The sequence below is a fragment of the Bombus terrestris genome, chromosome 9, assembly GCF_910591885.1.
Source record: "Bombus terrestris chromosome 9, iyBomTerr1.2, whole genome shotgun sequence".
NCBI classification, from domain to species: Eukaryota; Metazoa; Arthropoda; class Insecta; order Hymenoptera; family Apidae; genus Bombus; species Bombus terrestris.
Genome location: NC_063277.1, coordinates 12,143,326 through 12,163,482, shown reverse-complemented (window position 1 = coordinate 12,163,482; position 20,157 = coordinate 12,143,326). Strand labels below are relative to the sequence as shown.

Below are 20,157 nucleotides of genomic sequence, written 5' to 3'. Positions count from 1 at the left end.
TAAAATGCATCAATAAGATAAGAATATTATTGAACAAAGTATTTGAGGAGAGTAAAACATTAAAAACTGAATGAATACGTAAAAAATTAATATACACAACTTTGAGAAAAATTTTAATAATAAAAAACAATATCCTTCCTCTTATTCCGTGCATCAGAAATGACAGAATCATTTGTATGTTTGAGTATTAAAGAACTTTAATTGCGTTTTAGAAAAACCACGATAGATTATATTCACACATAACGATATCGTTATAGATTATCTATTCTGAATTCTCTACATAAAATTACGCTTTAACTGCGACTTAATTAAAATCTATAACAAAGATTTACTTCAACCCATCTTAGCCGTCAAGGTTTAATTTAATTAGTCTTAATTCTATGGTAAATAATTAATCTACACATTAATCTACAAAACACTGTAAATACTACAAACAGCAATATCTCAAAAGAATCTTTTTACATTCACTAGCGATCAACAAAATCAATTAAAATTACCACGATCACCCCAAACCGATCTTGAAAAGGAAAACAAATTACTTTCTTTGTGCTCCAGAAATTTAAATAAAAATGAAATCTGCCTAAAAATAGACAAGCAATAAAGAACAAACGAGTCGACAGATCACGAAGACCACCTGTGCCAGCTCGTTGTTCATTCTAGTTGACCTCAGGTGGAAATCTCTAATCCATGATTCCGCTACGAGCGACCGGCCGATCGTCCATCGGCACAATCAACCCGGCGCGGCATTGCGTCGCTCTACTGCATCGATTCTCAAACGACGAACACCACCAGTCTCTAGGGGGTCGTCCACAAAATTTAAGCACCTCTATAAACACGTGAATGTCAAACTTGATGCCTAAAAGAGAATCATAAACTTTCTCCTCCGATAAAAGACAAAATATTTGTCCATCCCCTAAAATCTATCTTGTAATTCGTAGAGAAAGTTCTTAACCGAAGAAGAACGTAGAACCAGAGGTGTTATTTCGTACGATGAGGACGCGTTGAAGCTTGAGAACCCACGGTCGTGGTGTTTACACGCACGTCGAACGTTTTCCCGGATGGCCCCACGGAAACCGGACACAATGGAGTTGCTTCCGGTGAGCACAAGGCCAGAAATCGGACGTGGGGATCCCACCGCGCCTGTGTATCACCGGTATGTGTTATCTCTCCTCCGCGTTCTGCCCCCTATGGCTCGTCTATCCGAGAATCATTCATCGAAACAATTCTTCCAGTACCGTCACTTCCCCTCCCGACCCCCCGATCGGTCAGGTGTTATCCATTATTTCCACGGTTTGCACCGATTTTGACCGTCAGTTTGATTACAGGTGCCATTCGCGTTGGATGGACGGTTCTAGTGCATCTTACCGCGTTTTGGCGTTTTGAAGTTGCTCGTAGATTAGAGACGGTGTGGACTCTCTGGAGAAGAGGAGGAAATCTCGCGCGACTCGCTTTGCTCTCGAAGTGGACAGACACGTGAACAATTTGTTGTTATTTCAGGTAAGTATAGTTGGTACGATTTAATCGAGAGTCGCAAATTAGTTCGGCTTGAAGAAAAGGGAAATAGTTAGGTTTATCGAATTTTTCGAGATCCGAAGCTTGTACGTAGTTTCATAGCATTTTTCAACTGAAGAGAGTTTTAGTTTGAAAGTTGGAACTAAAATTTTAGTTAAAAAAGGAAATTCAATAATGTTTACTACGTGAACGTCGTATTCGTACTTAGCTTTTTGCAACTTTTTTGTTCTGGTTAAAAAGTTGGAGTTAACATTTTAGTTAGAAGGAGAGATTCGGCGACGTTTATTGGATTTTTAAATGTAAAAATAGTATTCCTATGGAACTTCCGTCCCAAATTTTTAGAAAAGAGGAACGAAACAATTTTGTCTAGAAAGTTCAATTTTGTCATATAAAAAAATTAATTTTTCTCGTATCAAAAAGAAGAGAGTATTGTACATATATTGCAACTTTGACATAATCCCGATTAATTAACGTATACGAAAGATTGTTATTGAGGTTCGTATACAAAAGATTTCCACAAAATTTCTGCTTACATCAAACAGTTAAATTAAAACAATTACCACACAATGACTGGCTGAAGAATACATATAACAAGACTAACAAAGATAAATTATAATATCCTGCATCCTACGTACACTAATATCACATAATTGAAGAATATGAAAATTGTTTGAAGCGCGCAACAATGCTATCCACGTATCATCTATTATCCAAGAGATTGCGATAAAATCTTGATTTAGCAGTTCATAGCAACGTTCCTTTAAAAATGTGTAATTCTAGGATGCAACAGTCTTTTATTTTTAAAAAGGTATACATTCACGTAGAATATAGAACAGAAGCAGTGTCTTCTTTATATGATATTTTAACATCTTACTAATTTATCAAACTTTTAATACATTCCATTTAAAACTTGTATTATATGTAGTGAGAAAGTCATGTACGTTTGTTAAAACAGGAACACGACTGGACGAAATTCAATGATGATGATAATCACGATACACTAATTCAACGTAGTATTATAATATTATTAAACAATATAATTGATGATTCGAATGACCCGTATCTATAATTTTCTCTCGTCGATCGTAACGTTAATTACTAGACAAGCATCCATCCTCTTTGGACAGAGAACTATAATTATGGAGGCGATAAACCATGACATAATTAATAAGCACCGTTTCTCCGCAATACGTGAACAAAGTTTGCATCTAATGGACAAGCACGTGTATCACAATTGACAATTTGCAAATTAAATCCTTTATAAAAGATAGGAATAACATAACTTTGATTAAACAGTATCAATCGATTATAACAATATTGTACGTTATTGAGGATATATCAAGTAATATATTATCCTTTGCCCCATTATTTTACATAGGATAAGTATTGGCTGTTTCATGAATAATTCTTAAGGCATCATCCCTTAAAATTAGACTCAACTCTTTGAAGTCTTACTTTTCTGCTTGCTGTATAGACAAACAAAATTTCTTAAAAGATATGAACTATCCGAATTAATTTTCAATAATATAAATAAATATTAATAATAAATATTAATAAAATACATATACATGTATATACTCAAAAATACAATAATAATTCATATTTCTTCTAATATAATTAACCGTAAATAAGAACTTGAAAGCTAAACAAATTACAGAGGCTACTGAAAACATCCAAATACCATTTCCCATCCAAGGAACCCTACAATATTCAAACTCCCCAGCGACCGAACATTATTTTCTAATACGGCATCTCCCTTACGGTTTGCATGTAAATTTAATCCCTGTGACACGTGCCACTCTAAGTTTCTTATCATATACAAAAGCATTCTTTCATTTTTTAACATCGGTACGATATGACAAAAGCGAATCGCTGAATTTCTCATGAAACATATTAATGTAAAAGATCCTGATCTCATGGGAAAGTAACTTCGTAACATGGGGCGTGATAAAGAAGACGCGTTTCAGCCTAGTGGACGGTTTCGATATATTCGAAGTACGTAGAGACAGTGGAAGGTTTTTATGGAATTCCTGAGCTGCACTCACCCTGAACACATCTACATGCTCGCACCTTCGTCAACCTTTTCTCTGACGATTCGCGTGCACGTACATGCGGCGAAGGACCAGCACACGCCCGTAAACCCAACGAACCGTGCTTCCAACTTTCAAGCATTACATTATTAGTTGCCCAGTATCTTTTCCATTACTCTCATCCATGAATTATTTCTGAAAAAAAAGATGGAAATATATTAGTTAATAGCACTTGTAAAAAATTTAAGAAAGCAAAGATGTACAAAATGTTGTATTTTGAACTCGTATTCACGAGAATATAAATTTGCATGAAAATCGACGGTTTAGTTACATGAAATTTTGAAGATCTGTTTACAGGCTTTAGAGTCGAAAATCTAACTTATATTCCAGAATATTTTTGACTGGCATGATTTCAGAATTTCGTCACTGTGATGACTACTTGATACCAAACCCTGGTACCTAAAAATGAAGAAAACCAACATATCCCATCTACTGCAATCCATCTCTGTTCTAGCTACCCTGAGAGTGATCGTTAACGGTAAGTTGCAACCCTCTAGCTCAATTATTCAATTAATTTTTAAAACAATCGTCTTACAAAAATTGAAAGAAAAGAATTCAAGAGATACCGCAATAATTACTCTTTCAAGTTCATTTATAAATTCTTCTATTAAACTAATAGAAGAGTTTCAGATAGAAAAGACACGTGAAAGGGAAAAATATCATAAGACGAAAAATTTAATGCACGCAACTGGTGTGCCCTAAAAAACATATCGTTTGCACATTTCTGGCTCATACTCTAAAATTAATGATGGAACGCGGCATAAAAGAATGATGTCACTTGCTCGGTTGCGAAATTGCGTTTCGTCCCATTGTACCGCCATACGTACCACTTATGCCACGAAAAAAAAAGATATACCTGAACGATAAAATCATATCGTTCTGACGGTCGTCGCTCGCTCGCTCGCAAAGGAAGTAACCTGATTTTTACCAGGCGAACAGGAAATAATAATATCTATTTAGGAGAAAATAGTGGCGAATAAAAGGAAAGAGTATAAAAAATGCCAGCCATTGAATGCATTCGTGAGCGAATGATAACGAAAGAACCGGTGTGCTGTGTTTTCAGGGCAAACAACGTGTAATGGCGGCTTGGGTCGAGTCGTTTACGAGAGACTTCCGGACCAACAGCTTCAGGGCTTCGACGACGATGTGGTATAAAACGTTTCGCGAAATATTTACCTATCTCTCTGGCTTGCATGGTCGGTTTTCAAATATTCAGTCGACTTCCAGGAAACTGTTCTAAAATCTTAAAACCTGATTCTCTGATAATAGAATGTTAAATCTGATGAGAATAGGAAGATTTGAGATTAGGGAGCTGATTTACTGTAACAGTGGAAGGTATAATCCGTACTTGAAATGGTTTTATCAAGAAATCAATTGAAGTAGATCTTTTATTATAATTTTTTAATAATTGATATATTATTCAATCATTAAATATAGGCGAAATTTCTTGCTACTAAATATGAAACTCGTTCGAAAGAGCTCCAAATGAAACAATTAGAAAAGATATTTTCCTGAGAAGGAAATTTAAGATTTCATATTCGCCCCAGGAAGAAAATAAGTCTGCGCTTACATTTCTAAACCAATGTTTTCCTAAAAAAAAGATTGCCTTAAAGCTGTATTTTTATAAAAGCAGTAATATGAATATTAAAGAAATTTGTATATTAATAACATTAATATTTTAATAATATTCTAATTTTAATCTCGCTAATTTATTATAGGTACGGGACTCTGCACCACCTTTTAGAGTCTTGGAAAAATGTCAGGAATTATGCCTACGAGATAGAACGGCGACGAACAATTTAGTTCGCGCTTGCACGAGCTTCGATTTCCAACCTGGCAGCAGAATAGCTTCTTTCAGCGGGGCTGCGGAATATGAAGAAAGCACTTGCTATTTAACGAGGGAACAGGCGCAGCCAGAAGGAATTGGAAATCTAATGCTGGTGCCAAACAGCGTCCATTTCACGGAAGTTTGTCTTGGCTGTGAGTGTATTTCAGTATTTTCCCAATAACGCTCAAACGTTCCAGAAAAATTCTTTAAATTTCTATGCTTTCTTTTCTCCTGTCATACGTATCCTGTAATTCATAAAGTATTAACCATTTTGCGTTAATTTCTCAAGTAATTTCTGAAAATAATCCCTAGAAAAGGAATTAGTATAAAGATATTCTAATTATTTTAAGAATAATATTCTGTATTTCAAGGACAAGCTCACTGTCTGTTTTTAGTTTCTGTAATTTAAAAAATTACTTTTGCGTACTCTTTATCTGGTGATTAAGAGATTTAATGGTTATATTCTTCTGTGAAGCCGATAGGATCGAAAGAGAATGTCCAAATCGGCGTTACGTGTTCGAGAGACATCCCAGGAAGAAACTAAAATTACCACTGACAGATATCAAGGAAGTTAGCGCGGCGAATAGAACAGACTGCGAGGATAGGTATTATAGAATTTTAAAAAAATGCAGATTAGAGTAGATTTCTAATTGCAAATAACTCATGGATAACAATTTTCCATGATATTTTGAAGATGTTTGAACGAGTTCAGTTTCATTTGTCGATCCGCTACATATGACACTGCTTTAAGAAGCTGTGCCCTGAGTCGTTTCACCAGAAGAACGCATCCTGAATTATTGGAAGACGATCCAAATTCCGATTACCTGGAAAATACTTGTCTCAATGGTACCTATTACCAATTTTCTCTTAAAATTTAACGAATAGTAACGAATTATATATCGATTTCTCAAATTAATAATCCCATAGAAAAATATTTAAATTACCCAAATACTGAATTACCTGTGTTAGAACTGAATTTTGGAATTGTTAAGTTTTTATAGTTTATTATTTACTGACTGAACGAATTGAAATTTGTTGATTCAACAGCGGAACGTCGTTGCGATGGATTAGCTGTGTTCGTCAAAGAAGAAAACAAGCGTCTTCGAGGGCCATTCGAGGTCGACATCTACACGAATCTTACCCTAGACGAGTGTCAAGCCCTTTGTTTGAGAGCTGAGAAATATTTCTGTCGAAGTGTCGAATTCGACGAGCAAACACGGCAATGCATTATTTCAGAAGAAGATTCTGTCTCTCAGAAGGACGATATCGGTATAAGTAGCAGCCCCAGCCATCATTTTTACGATTTGGTTTGTTTAGACAATCGTAAGTATATTATACCTACAATCAGTAACTTCATCCACTATGTATCGCTAATTTTTCACAAAACTATCAATTTCTTAATTATCTTCACAGCAGAAGATAACTACACTATCATTAGAAATTTAAGAAATCGTCCACTCTACGTGATTCCAGATTAATTATTATTTAGAATACTCTTTCTTAAACTAGTATTAATTGTTTTCTGATTGTAATATTATCTAAATATCCAAATTGTTGAAACTATTGATTAATAATTGATTACGTCATTAAAAAGTACATGTTGTTAAAAAATTAGATATTAATCATTACTCATGTTTAAAAGGAAGAACTTTCTTAAAACATGAAGGTATCTGACTTCTTTGAAATCGTAAGGGCCGGATAAGAGTGAAACGATCAATTGGTACTTTACAATACTTTATCAATACCCACTTACGAAGCGTAGATCCGTCCATAGCACGCGGTTCCGAATACCCGGACAGCAGCTCCACGTCGCACCTTTTTTCCGATGGACGACGACCAGATACAGCGTTCCAGCGTTATCGAAACTCTCGTTTGAGCGGTGAATTTCACTCTGAGATAACAGGTCGTAGCCTGAGCGAATGCCTTGATGAGTGTCTTCGGCAGACCAGTTTCCAATGCAGGAGCGCCGTGTATTCTGAACATTATCATACCTGTCGATTGAGTCGCTTCAATCAACGTGACGGACACAGGATCATCTACGATGCAGACTATGATTATTATGAGAATCTTATGCGTGAGTGACGAATATCTTAAAGGTGTATAGATATATTGCTTATAATCGAATCGATAAAATCGGAAACAACACTGTTTTAAGAAATTCTTAAAGCAATTGATGTTAGGTTGGCTCTCAGTATCGAACTTCTTCCTCGTTTTCGTGCTTTCAAACGTTCGTGAACTTTCCAAGATTTGAAGTAGAAAATTAAACCGGTTGTGATCCTTTTATAATGCTACAAATCATAATGTGAATTATTATTTCCATCTCTTTTGAACAATTCTAGAAATTCTTAAATTTGTTGTATACGTACAGTGAATAAAAGTCTAAGAAACTTACTAGATTTATTTATATACCTGTGTTAAAATGTCAACTATTATATAAACAGACCAATATTTGGATGGGGACCGAGATAATCCAGGCTACAGACCAGACCCCCTAGGACAAGATACCAATTACGGCCGGCCTTCTTTGGGAAGACCTGGTAAACTAACAATAACTTTAATAATCTATTACCGTAAACTCAATCTTCTTTTTTTCATATTTCTTACATATTACAAATATCAAAGTCTAAAATTACCTCACTTTGGTATCTCTCAAATTTATTTAATTCAATAAATAAAGCATAGAACAAATATGTTTCTTGAAACAAGTAAATTTCAAATTTCCACACAGGTTATCCAGAGGACTACGACAAAGGATACAGTAGCAGCGTGAAACCAGATCGCTATCCAGATCGTTACCCAGACCGTCACACAGATCGCTATCCAGATCGATATCCAGATCGCTATCCAGACCGTTACCCTGACCGATACCCAGATCGATATCCTGAAAAATATCCTGATAAATATCCAGATCGTTACCCCGATAAATATCCAGACCGTTACCCCGATAAATATCCGGACCGTTACCCCGATAAATTCCCAGACCGTTACCCCGATAAATTCCCAGACCGTTACCCCGATAAATATCCAGAACGTTACCCTGACAAATACCCCGACAAATATCCAGATCGTTATCCTGATCGTTATCCAGCTGATAAATATCCCGAAAGGTATCCTTTGAATGGACAATATCCAATTGGGGCAGCAGGCGATACGTTTCCTGATCCTATAGATCGATATCCAATCAGTGATCGATTTCCAACGAGCGATCGTTACCCTGTTAGTGATCGTTATCCAATGGTAGATCGATATCCATCTTCGGATAGATATCCAATATCTGATCGATTTCCAAGCAGAGGTGGTGATCGCCGTCCTACTCATCCTGATCGATATCCTATTCCAGACACTGGAATAGACAGATATCCAACAAGTGGTAATAGATACCCTACTGGAATTGGTAATCGATACCCAATATCTCCAGGTCGTTATCCTAGCGATAACGATCGGTATCCCAATAGTATAGACCGTTATCCTATACCCGAGGATCCTCTGGATCGGTATCCATCCGGTTTGGCAGGTGGCAGACCTCACGTCGATCGGTATCCTATCAGTGAAAGGTATCCTGAGAAGGATCTTTATCCTAATCGGTAAGTTGAAGAGGAAGATATTGGTGAGCTTTTAAAAACACAATCGATATTTTTATGATTCGACAATCGATATAAAATTTCATTAAAAAATATTTAAGCAGCAACAGTCTTTCTTGGTGTGACATTTCGAGTAGAATGAACATTTGCATTTCCTTCTCCAAATGGTACTATGTAGTTGCTACGAAAAGTATATACGCAACACTGACATACTAATTAATTAGATCCAAGTAATTAAACGTTTAACTGGACGAAAAAGACATAGCATTGAAAAACAAGGATACGTACAAATACTTTCTGTAGCAACTGTAAGTTGATAACCAAATGGAAATTGCTCGACTCATTAACTTAACTAATACATCATTGATTTAATTAAAGATATTGCATATCAAATTTCATTTCAAGACATTACAAACATTACAAATGATTTATTATTCGTATATTATATACTCCTCCTTACCATTTATAATATTCAACCACTCTCAGAAACCGACATTCAAATAATCATATTCGATTTACCAAATGTCCATCTGGACAAATTGTAAAGCACAAATTAAGAAAAAAAGAAAAAATATATAAATAATCATATTTTTCCTCCTTTCTCAGATTCCCACCATCGTCGCATGGAGGATACTCTCCAACATATCCCGCGGATGACATCTACGGTCCTCAGTCTCATCCAGACAGGAACCACTATGGCGTAGGAGGACCCAGTCGTCCCTTAGGCTATGGTGGTTATAACAACGACGGCGCAATAATCGGTGGCGGTTACATAGGCGAAGGTGGAGTGTACAATTCGCGACCTTTCGGTACCAGCGGTGGCCCAATTATCGGTCGACCGCCTCTGGTATCCAGATGCGACGAACAAGACAACTTCCGACAAGTAGGACCTCATACTAGGGTCCGTAAGCCATTCGTCAGACGATATACAACAGCTTCCTCGTTGGCTCAATGTGAAAGAGAATGCGCCGACGCTAGAGACTTCGTGTGCAGATCATTCAATTATCGTCCCTACGCCGCACCCTATGGAGCAGAACGGGACAACTGCGAGTTGAGCGATCGTGACTCCAGGGACATGGACATGGGCAATCCCGTGTACTATGACACTGGCTCCGATTACGACTTTTATGAAAGGAATAACGGCAGACAAGGAGCTGATGCAGAGTGTCTCGACGGTAAGCGTCGTAGAAGACCTTGGACGTCATCTACATGGGTCACATGGAGAAACCTTTACGCTGCCGGTCCATATTACAACCGTTACTGATGCAAATTTCAATTATTGTATTAGACATTGTCATCTGGACTGAGTTTAGTAAAATAAACCGTCTGATTTTCCGAAATCTTTTTTTTTACTTTTTGTTTGGTCACATCCGATGATGTCGATTATTCCTCTGGTTTCTAACGATGTGGAAGGGTGTTGGATTTTGTTTGTTATTTGAATGGCTGAAAATCATGGTGGTGTAGGTCGGTTCGTTGTTATTTTACATAAAACGATATTTTACGTTTATCATCGTAAGAAATTCATTATATATCTCCAAGTTAAGAAAATGTACCTATGACGGGGAGTTCAGTTATAATTTAGTCGAAGAGATGATACTTGTAAGAACCGAAACATTTGACTAAATTTAAATTCTAAAAATCTTGACTCACATCGTTGTGATTTTCAGTCCACCATTTACTCTTCTGTTTGGTTTGGGTATTTACGATTTGTTAAATGAAAGTTAATAGAGAGCAAGTAAATTGTGTTTCTGGTCATTCTAGTGAGTCAAGTGTGTAGCGAAGACGGAATGGAATTTACTTTAAGGACCCCGGAAGGATTCATTGGTCGGATTTACACTTACGGCTATTACGATCGCTGCTTCTTCCGCGGAAACGGGGGAACCGTAAATGTTCTTCGAATCAGTGGTCCCCAGGGTTACCCCGAATGTGGCACTCAAAGAGTAAGAAAATTACTTTGTCGCTGCTCGAGAACACCACAGGATTTCTGAAAGCACGTTAAATATTAATTCAGAAGAAACTAAACGATTTTCCAAAAATTTTGTTTTTGACTGAGATCTTGAACTGATCTATTTCAAGATCCTTTGTTAAAGAGCTAAACTTAAAATTTTAAGATAAGATCTAAGGCTAAAATTTAAAACAGATCTAGTAAATTTATCATCAAAATTTACCGTACGATAGTCTTCTGTATAAAAGCTCCTTAAGTAAAATAATTTAGATATAACAATGGTACTTTTAATGAATGTTTCATAAAAAATTGGTTCACAATTAGTGATTACATTCGACAAACGATTACAGTACGGCGACACGATGACAAACATCGTCGTGGTACAGTTCTCGGACTACGTGCAAACAGGAAGGGACAAACGCTTCAATCTCACCTGTCTATTTCGAGGCCCTGGCGAAGCTGTCGTCACATCCGGCTACATCGGTGCCGGGTATGCCAGGTCATATCGATTGAGAGACCGTGCCTTGCACCCGGTGCACTTAATTAAACAGTCCGATCCGTCATCGAGTATAGAATGCAGAATATGTTGCATTCGCTTAAACATGGATCCTGGTGCAAGCACTCTCGATAAATTTATTTTAATATTGTTCGAGTTCCATCGTTAAAAATCTCCTGATTCTATGATTCTAAATCTTGAATATATCTCGTAGAAAGTTGCAAAGAGACACTTGTTGATCTGTTTCACTTGAAATGAATAAAACTGATAATTTAAAGGAAGATTATTAATGTCAGTGAGCTGACAGTTACTTTTGTATAAGGAAGGAAAACAATTTTTTTTGTCTTCATGTGAAACGAGATATTAAAGTGTCTTACTTTTTTTTATGTTTCTTATATTTCAAAAAATCAATATATACTTTTATTTCGATTATGCTAATAAAATTCGCACTTATGTTGTGTAGATCAGGGTCTCCGATTCCGATCGAGTACCTTCCAGCAGAAAATACCCTAAGTTCTCGAGTACGTTTACTGATCCTGTATCAAGGAAGACCTACGACGACCATAGCTGTTGGCGATCCACTCACTTTTAGGCTGGAAGCTCAAGATGGGTATGTGACACGAACATTATTCATCTAAAAAGAACTGTGATTTATGTTGTAATATTTTGTTAATGTTTTTATAGGTATAATTATGTAACTGATATCTTTGCTACCAACGTCATAGCAAGAGATCCTTACTCTGGAAGAAGCGTTCAGCTCATAGACAGATACGGGTAAACGTTGCATTCATTGTTACAATTTTTATTTATTAATGAGTAAGGTGTGATCTGAAAATTCGACATAGCTTTATTCTTTTCATACTTTTTGAAATAATCAAATAATTTTCAATAAGTGTTCCAATAAAATGGTAGTAATTAAGATAAAATTGAATCTTCGTTACTAAAATAACGAAGAAAGATATTCTACCTTTGTATCCAGCGTAAGAAAAGAACTTGATAACAACAAGAGGCCTAGTAACAACAGGAGTAATCAACGTAATGGATCTTTGTTGTTCACTTCTACAAGGTGCTTTCGGTTTTAATGGACAAAGGACAAAAGTACTATACATATAAAACACTGAAGATGAAATCATTATGATTTGTAAAATTAGAGATACACAAAATCTTTGTTTCTTTATAGATTGCACAGATTTATGCATTACAATCTATATTTGTCCTTTATCGATTTTTAATATTCGTTTCAATATTTCTCTAGCTTATCATCTAATTTATTAAATTCTTCAACTTTCCTAATCTGTATGGAACATGTACATCAAATATCTGATTCATTTAAATCTACCTGGTTCACGTAATTCACTTGTACCATCTAATCTATTTACCTGATCTATTTAACCCACATACACTCAAATTTTTTTTTTGAAATGAAATTTTTCAAAAGTATAATTTTATGGACTATAAATGCTAGTACAAAAATAAGAATCTTTTTACGATCGCCAAGAGAGAATCATAGTAGCGAATGGGTTGAGTAGCTGATTACTGGTATACGCATGTCAGAGTTAATCTACCTGAGGAACTTAATTAATTTACTTATCTATACTCGTCAGTACTTCGATAAATATCCCAAACAATATAGAAACAAAAAATTTCTAGAAAATAAATTTTTGTACAATACCAATGTAATCTGTTGAAAACAGCTGTCCAGTGGACAATTACGTATTCCCTGGCTTGGATCGTTTGAGGGATGGTGACAGCCTCGAAGCACGTTTCAACGCTTTCAAAATCCCCGAGTCTAATTTTCTGGTGTTTGAAGCAACCGTACGAACATGTCGAGAGGGTTGTCAGCCAGCTTACTGTTCTGGTGGTACCGGAAGGAGCGAGCCATCCTTTGGAAGGCGCAGGCGAGACGTGGCGGAGAACGACACGATCATAGAAGAAAATGAAATAAGCACGATAACGGAAAGTAATGTAAACGATACATCCCCCATGTTGAATTCGACAATTGTTGAAGACAGCAACGACGCAGAAGAAGAGGAGGAAGAGGAACACGTGAGAGAAATGATCGAGGTAGACCTGAAAAGCATGAAATTTATTAGTAAAGGATCTATAATTTTTATATTACTGTGCTATCAGTATTCTTTAACATTTTTGTTTAAACTGATCTTGTTTAAATTTCTATTAATAACTAAGTGAACTAAATTTTATTTTTCTAAGCTTCCATATGTATAACTGGATACTTCGAGTTCGATCACAATCACGTATGAACTAAATTATAAACACTCTTTAAATTTTGAAACAATTCATTGAGACAATCAAGAAGCAAGCGAACAAAATCATTCTTGAATTTATTAATGAATTAATTGAATCGACTCAAATCGTGACTTGACTGTCATATGAATTAAACATTTCATTATTCATGAATTAAACATTAATCATTTTATAAACTTCGATACGTACGACTTGATACCACATTAAATTTTGATAAAGATTATTGAAAGCTTCAAAAATACGTATGCTTTCTCTTTTCTTTTTACATTGGGAAGCAGATTATCGCAATTAGTAAACAAAAATGTCTTCAAGGTAAGCTAAAATATTACGTCTGACCGAGTTACAGGTTTTGGACTCGAGGATGGATATCGACGAGGAGACTATGGTCGAGAGACAAACTACCATTATGGAGAACGTCTGCATAACACCTAACGAGTACTATGGACTTGTGACAGCAGTTGCGGTGCTCGTAGTACTCCTGGCATCCGTGGTTTTGTTATCCATGTTAATTTACAGGTATATTATCGACATTGTATTGATTCAGATACATGTTTAATTAGCATGTTTACAAAAGAAAATCGATTCGCGTACATTGTTTCAGAAAATACGCTTACGCAGTGATTACGAAGAACCGCAGAGTCGACAAAGCGTGTAATCGAAGCAGTCATTCGGACGACGCTTATAGCAGTCGTGCAAATAACTTCTCTTTCTTGAGAGCAGGTCTTCAGAAACCCTTTCAGTCTACGTACGTAATTTATCTGACGTTTATTTGCTGATTAGTTTCAATCTCATACAGTTCTTGAAAATATCTTGTTTCAACTAGAATAAAATTTAAGACTATATTAACTAGAAAATTAAAAATTCGTCTAGATTTCCCAGCTCGTGCAATATTTTCTGATTCATTATCTTATTGCTAGATATAAATAGATTATACTAAATCCTTGCGATAATCTTGGAAGCGTTAATAAATTCAAGAATAATGCAGATAAGAAAATATTACATACGAACGCGAAATAAAAAAAAATATACAGAAACGAATAAACATAACAGTTGACCTATAAAATATTGATTAATGGTATGCAGTATAATTCAAGCATAAACAATTTTCAAAAATAGAATCTTTAAAGACCATCGTCTGTCAGACAAAATTGAAGCAGACAGCAGTTCGATATATCATTCTAAAAATTCGTCTCTAAAATTACATCCATACGTTCCACTGCGGCTTGTATAACTAAGAATCATTCAAAAATACATACAGACGTCATGTTTGACGAATGGCTTAATGCTTTTAACGCTTTTAACGTGACTCTTGATTTATTCTCGGATTTATTACCTGAAGTTGGTGTACCATTTATTGGATGTACAGGTCGATCTCCAGATCGATGAGTAACGTGATCGGTCAACGCGTGAGCTCGTCATCGACCGCTCTGGAGGGTGCTGTGGGACTATCATCCAGCAGAAGAACCGGCTTCGACCCGAGCGAGCCGATCTACACCGATCCATCACTGTTCGAAGTTGCTCGTTGCTCGTCGCCGAAACCTACCCTCGATGATAACTTTCATCTCATGTGAAGATCAGATTTCGTTAAATCTTCCTTCTCGAAACACGTATACTTATCGTTAGTCCAACACTCAAGACTCGAAAACAGAAGGATAAAAATACATGGACAGGTTTTTAATATACGATGATCAGAGAAATATATCTTTGATATAACATTTTAGAATTATTTGTATTAAATTGCATGATTCATTAATAGAGTTTGATCTCAATGATATTACAATTGAACAATACATGCTATATAACGTTCCAATAATTTGGTTTCTAAACGATTCGTAGGCGTCTTTGGTTTTATCTTAGAAACACCTTCTAGATTTCTTTTTACTTTAATTCTTCTTTTCTGTTCTTTTCCATAACTTCAAACACAGCTAGTCAAATTCACTGACCACTGCCAGCTGCGACTGCCATGTCGATAAACTGACATATATACTTTCACTGGTTTAGTAGAAGTGTGAACAGTTTATCAAGAATATTATTTAAACTATTCTTTCATAGAGACACGTACCATGAATATGTATCGACTCGTTAATTTCCTGAAAAAACGCGGTATCTATTTGTAACTATGTAGTAGTATCTTCTTTAAAAGCTAGGTAAAAGAATTTATCTTGGAATAAAAATATATTAAGTTAGCAGTCATAAAAAATGTCTAAAATGCAATTTCTACAACCTGTTACAAAGTAAAGCGCCAACTTGTTTTTATCGAAGGGTTAAAATTTAAGATCACCTTTTATTTAATTGTAAAAATTTGTAGAACTGTAACCATCTTAACAAAGGACGATGTTCTCGTAATTTTACTGCTATTTCCAATCTATGCATTCAGTTTTAAGTTAGAACGATATAAAATGGGAATATTTATATTAATTATACGAAACAAATTATAAAATAATCGATAGCAAGGATTGACAAGACTCCTTGTTCGTGTTTGAAAACTATTATTAGCGAATCATAAGTAACTAAAATTATCAGCATTTATTTATTACGATTTCAATTGTAGTTAGAAAGAAATTGCTATTAATAAACAGATATTACAGATGTCAGATATCGTTCGTTTATATTTAATCTAATGGTATCTGCCCCTTTCCTTTTGATCACCGTGAAAAAAGAAGTGAACAAAGCCATCGCACGAAGCGTACGTAAGTATATTCATTTTATTCTCTCGAGTCAATCTTCCTTTATCCTATCGAGCTTATACGTAAAAAGAAGCATCCTTAGCCTCGCCTCTTCTTTACGATAGTGAGCCTCTTCTAATTTAATTCTGGCCTCCTCTTTCAACATGGCAGCGATATCAACTTTCATCTGTGCCTCCGATAAAGCCAATACGTGCAGCTCTTCCTCTTTGTGAAGGGATCTCTTCGTCCTTCGAGGCTGCTCGTGAACAATCGAAGGAGAGATGAACGTTTGAGTTGCGTTCGATTTGAAAATTATTCGATTTTTCTCCGGTAGTTCGTCTTTGTCTAATTTCTCCACCATGAGCGAGTCCAAATCATTTTTGGATTTGTCGAAACAGTCGGTTACTGAACCGTGCGATAACGAATTCGAATCGATTTTACTCTTGACAGAATCTGAGGTAATAAAGGGAATGTTGAATGACATGTTTTTGGGGTATGAAATTGTTAAATTTTGCAGATCTTCGTTTGAAAAACGGCAAAGCAGAAAATTTCGAGTCTCTTTACTTTGGAAAAAATAAAACAATAAAGTAAAATATTTTAATAAATAGATAAATCAATAGATCACATAAATGTAGAAATTGTAAAGTAAAGAACAAATGAAGCCTTTGAGTATTTGTCCTTTCCATTATTCATAAATGAAGGATAAATTGTAGAATGCAAAAATGAAGGCAGTGATTTTTACAGAAAAGAAATCAATAGCAAAAGATAAAAGGAGATAAAATGAAAAGGAAGAAGAAATAACCTGAATCTTTATAATTATTTTCCTCTTTCGAGAATTGTTTTGAAGGCTTTATAGTACAGACAGTTTGCAACGTAAACGGTTCAGACTCTTTTGGCTCAAACACGACATTTGGCGGCAAACCTACGGTTCCGGTAGGAATAGGAACTTCTGCCATGGGATTCCTATTTTCCCAACTTTTCGACCGTGTGTGATCCTTCGATAGGTGACAAAAGCTTCTCGAAATACCACTGAAAAAGTCGATATAAAGGTGTGTCATTCCATAAATTTATACAAATTTCGTTAGTTATATCTCCAATAATATTTGATAAGAAATCGAGATAAATAAAAGTTTATAAACTAGTAGGAAACTAACTTATATACTGAAAAAGTTGTATTACGTAAAAACTCTGAACGGAAAAATAAATAATCTGAGAAAGATGAGTATATTCGTATATTCCCTGATTCGTATATTCCCGCGTTTTTACATATTTATAGGCCGACATGAATGAAAAGTAGACGATATCGCGAAAATATTGTATTTACCGTAATTTCTTCTCTTCACGATTCCGTTTGCACGCTTTCATATTTTCCCAGCAGCGTCTCAACTGTACAGCCGAACGTATCGCTTGAGGACCTACCATCGAGTTGTATTCGTTGGCCAGTTGAGACCATGCTGATTTTCGTTTATACATTGATATCGGATCGGACCTCTTATCCTCGATATCTTCGTACTTATTTATCAAGGTTATTAAAATTTCTCGTTCCTCGAAGCTATAAGTTTTCCGAGTACTTTTCAACGACGAAGAAGCCATTTTAGCACAGAAAAGACGCTCAACTATCACGGCGGTCTTCCACTGTTTATTTCTTACCACCAACGCGACTAAACTTGCGCGACTTATATAAATTCCTTGCACGATCTCACGCAACATAACTAAAGAGCAAAATTCCAAAATAATATATTATTACAATGAATTTTGCATTCGATTGCAAAATCTATTCTATTTATATCTATTCTAACCCTTATGGCTATCCATTTTATCTTAATAAAACGTCTAATAGTACTTACAAAAAGAAGAGTTTCATATTCTCCAAGAAGTATCACGCTATTTACTATAAATAATTGCATACTTCAACTGAAGTACTTAATTAATGCGATTTAAGTGTTAAAATTCTAGTCTATCATATCTGTAAAACGTTTCACTTAACGCGATGTGTTTGATGTTAACGGAAAATCTGGCGCCAGAAGAAATATCATAAAATATAGTTCATGAACATTCCAAGCAGTTGGCGCCAGAGGGAAGTCGTTTTAATGACAGTGCGTTCAAAATACAAACATGTACAGGATATCGCGAATTTGCGAGAGACAGTAGATACAGTGACAGAGTGTGGTATTTATAGCAATTGTTATAAAATGAAACGGCATGTTCCACCTGATGCAATATCTTAGCGGACTCTTTTTGCTTTTTCTCTCGATACCGCTGAGCAATGGTGTTGATTACACGTATGAAATCGACTGCAGTAACCTACGAATGGGACAATATATCTGTCCTCATCCCGATTATGATTTCATAGATCCGAAAACGCAACAACCCAAAGGTTGCACGAAGGAAAATAAAGCCAAAGGTAGATAAATTTTATTGCGTTTTTCTTCTTATTGCTCTGAAAAAGAAGGAAAGTTCGACATAACCTATATGTTAGATGTACTCTAAGTTTGAAAACGTGCATTCTGTAGTCGTTAATCGTTTAAAATTTTTCTTTGTTTTCTTCGTTCATAGATAGATAAATTTTTTACCGTTTCTAACTTTGCATACATGGAAGTTTAAATTACATATTCATTGTTTTGTTCTCAGTGTTATGTCTGGCTGCGGATGGCCTCATTTGTACAGAAACAAAAAATAATACATTCAAGAAAGATATTCCTTGTAAATGGACGTAAGTATATATAATATCGTTTGTTTACTATATTAATGTTTCAAATGGAATTTACTAATATTTGTAATATTGAAAATGTGTTTATAAACATGATACTGGTTATATTTAAGGTTATATTTAATATTTAACTTAAAAAATATACATACAATAAATAAAATTGTTTTTTAAATTTATATTTACAGAAACGGATATTCATTCGAGACATCATTGTTACTCTCTATATTTCTTGGAATGTTCGGGGCAGATAGATTTTATCTTGGATATCCAGCATTGGGCTTTCTTAAGTTAAGTACTTTGGGATTCCTCTTTCTTGGCCAATTTGCTGATATAATACTTATTGCAACACAAATTGTGGGACCTGCGGATGGTTCGCATTATGTGATACCATATTATGGTGCAGGAATTCATATTGTGACAAGTAATAACTTTACGTACAGAGTGCCACAATACGAATGTTGAATGATTTTTTCTCATACAGAAGATAACGATTGATCAGTCTAAAAGTTCTACAGCCCATGCTTTAATCACAAACAACGATATACAATCCTAGAATCGAGTCCTATATCAGCATACAGAGAAAAAATTACTGTGTATGCTATTTTAATGAACAAACAGAAGATAATTGTTTTGTAGATATGTATTTCAACGAAACATTGTATATACAGATTTGTTACTGACTTATTACCTATTGCCAGTATGTTCGTGTAATAAATATTTGTTTTTATCTGTAAGTGTTCCTTTCTTCCTCTATTAAATACTTCTAAGTTTACGATCATTGCATTCTTTTATATTCGCCGTTATTGTTATCATCTTGAATATCAGAAGGATTAATGCTTACCTAATTTACAAAACGTGCCTACCGACGTAATTTAATCACAGTTAATTAAGCAAACTTATGTGAAGAACAACGTGTAAACTTGATCACGCACTTGTATATTGTGTAAAATGACGTTCCCGATAATTGCAATTATCGCAGCTTAATTATCATCCAGCACGTTTTTGATATAAAAGTGCTGAAACACGTTACCTTGATGGACAGACAACTTTCGGCATCGAGTGTA

General features: G+C 35.3%; 3 protein-coding genes and 2 long non-coding RNA genes across 8 annotated transcripts; 2 read left to right on the top strand and 3 right to left on the bottom strand.

The window, feature by feature from the left end:
- Positions 1–1,168: 1,168 nt before the first annotated feature.
- On the top strand, positions 1,169–15,800 carry LOC100649456. Of its 2 annotated transcripts, none has more exons than XM_048409026.1 (19): positions 1,169–1,497; positions 3,959–4,080; positions 4,666–4,751; positions 5,321–5,582; positions 5,906–6,035; positions 6,125–6,276; positions 6,478–6,753; positions 7,205–7,504; positions 7,872–7,967; positions 8,159–9,014; positions 9,618–10,186; positions 10,773–10,951; positions 11,307–11,446; positions 11,916–12,062; positions 12,137–12,226; positions 13,147–13,516; positions 14,064–14,233; positions 14,319–14,462; positions 15,084–15,800. In XM_048409026.1, the coding sequence occupies exons 2-19, from the start codon at positions 4,008–4,010 to the stop codon at positions 15,286–15,288; spliced, it is 4,245 nt and encodes a 1,414-aa protein (XP_048264983.1). In that variant the 5' UTR covers positions 1,169–1,497; positions 3,959–4,007; the 3' UTR covers positions 15,289–15,800. The 2 variants fall into 2 exon arrangements, with proteins under 2 accessions (XP_048264983.1, XP_020720080.2); XM_020864421.2 differs by having other exon boundaries at positions 7,193–7,504.
- LOC125385698 lies at positions 2,295–8,614 on the bottom strand. Of its 2 annotated transcripts, XR_007225252.1 has the most exons (4): positions 8,479–8,614; positions 7,184–8,311; positions 3,558–3,737; positions 2,295–2,978 (listed from the first exon to the last, which is right to left on the bottom strand). It is a non-coding gene; the product is annotated as an uncharacterized LOC125385698 (long non-coding RNA). The 2 variants fall into 2 exon arrangements; XR_007225251.1 differs by lacking the exon at positions 2,295–2,978 and having other exon boundaries at positions 3,124–3,737.
- On the bottom strand, positions 9,908–13,157 carry LOC125385699. Of its 2 annotated transcripts, none has more exons than XR_007225253.1 (3): positions 11,390–11,922; positions 10,853–10,995; positions 9,908–10,034 (listed from the first exon to the last, which is right to left on the bottom strand). It is a non-coding gene; the product is annotated as an uncharacterized LOC125385699 (long non-coding RNA). The 2 variants fall into 2 exon arrangements; XR_007225254.1 differs by lacking the exon at positions 9,908–10,034 and adding an exon at positions 12,192–13,157 and having other exon boundaries at positions 10,860–10,995; positions 11,390–12,086.
- Positions 15,801–16,224: 424 nt separating the features above from the next.
- LOC100647384 lies at positions 16,225–18,398 on the bottom strand. The gene is made up of 4 exons (XM_003397671.4): positions 18,231–18,398; positions 17,708–18,095; positions 17,186–17,412; positions 16,225–16,836 (listed from the first exon to the last, which is right to left on the bottom strand). Exons 2-4 carry the CDS (start codon positions 18,091–18,093, stop codon positions 16,436–16,438), a joined length of 1,014 nt encoding a protein of 337 aa, XP_003397719.2. The 5' UTR covers positions 18,094–18,095; positions 18,231–18,398; the 3' UTR covers positions 16,225–16,435.
- Positions 18,399–18,456: 58 nt separating this feature from the next.
- Positions 18,457–19,827, top strand: LOC100649581 (TM2 domain-containing protein CG10795). Its single transcript, XM_012311734.3, has 3 exons — positions 18,457–18,787; positions 19,015–19,096; positions 19,279–19,827. The coding sequence occupies exons 1-3, from the start codon at positions 18,586–18,588 to the stop codon at positions 19,553–19,555; spliced, it is 561 nt and encodes a 186-aa protein (XP_012167124.1). The 5' UTR covers positions 18,457–18,585; the 3' UTR covers positions 19,556–19,827.
- Positions 19,828–20,157: the final 330 nt, after the last annotated feature.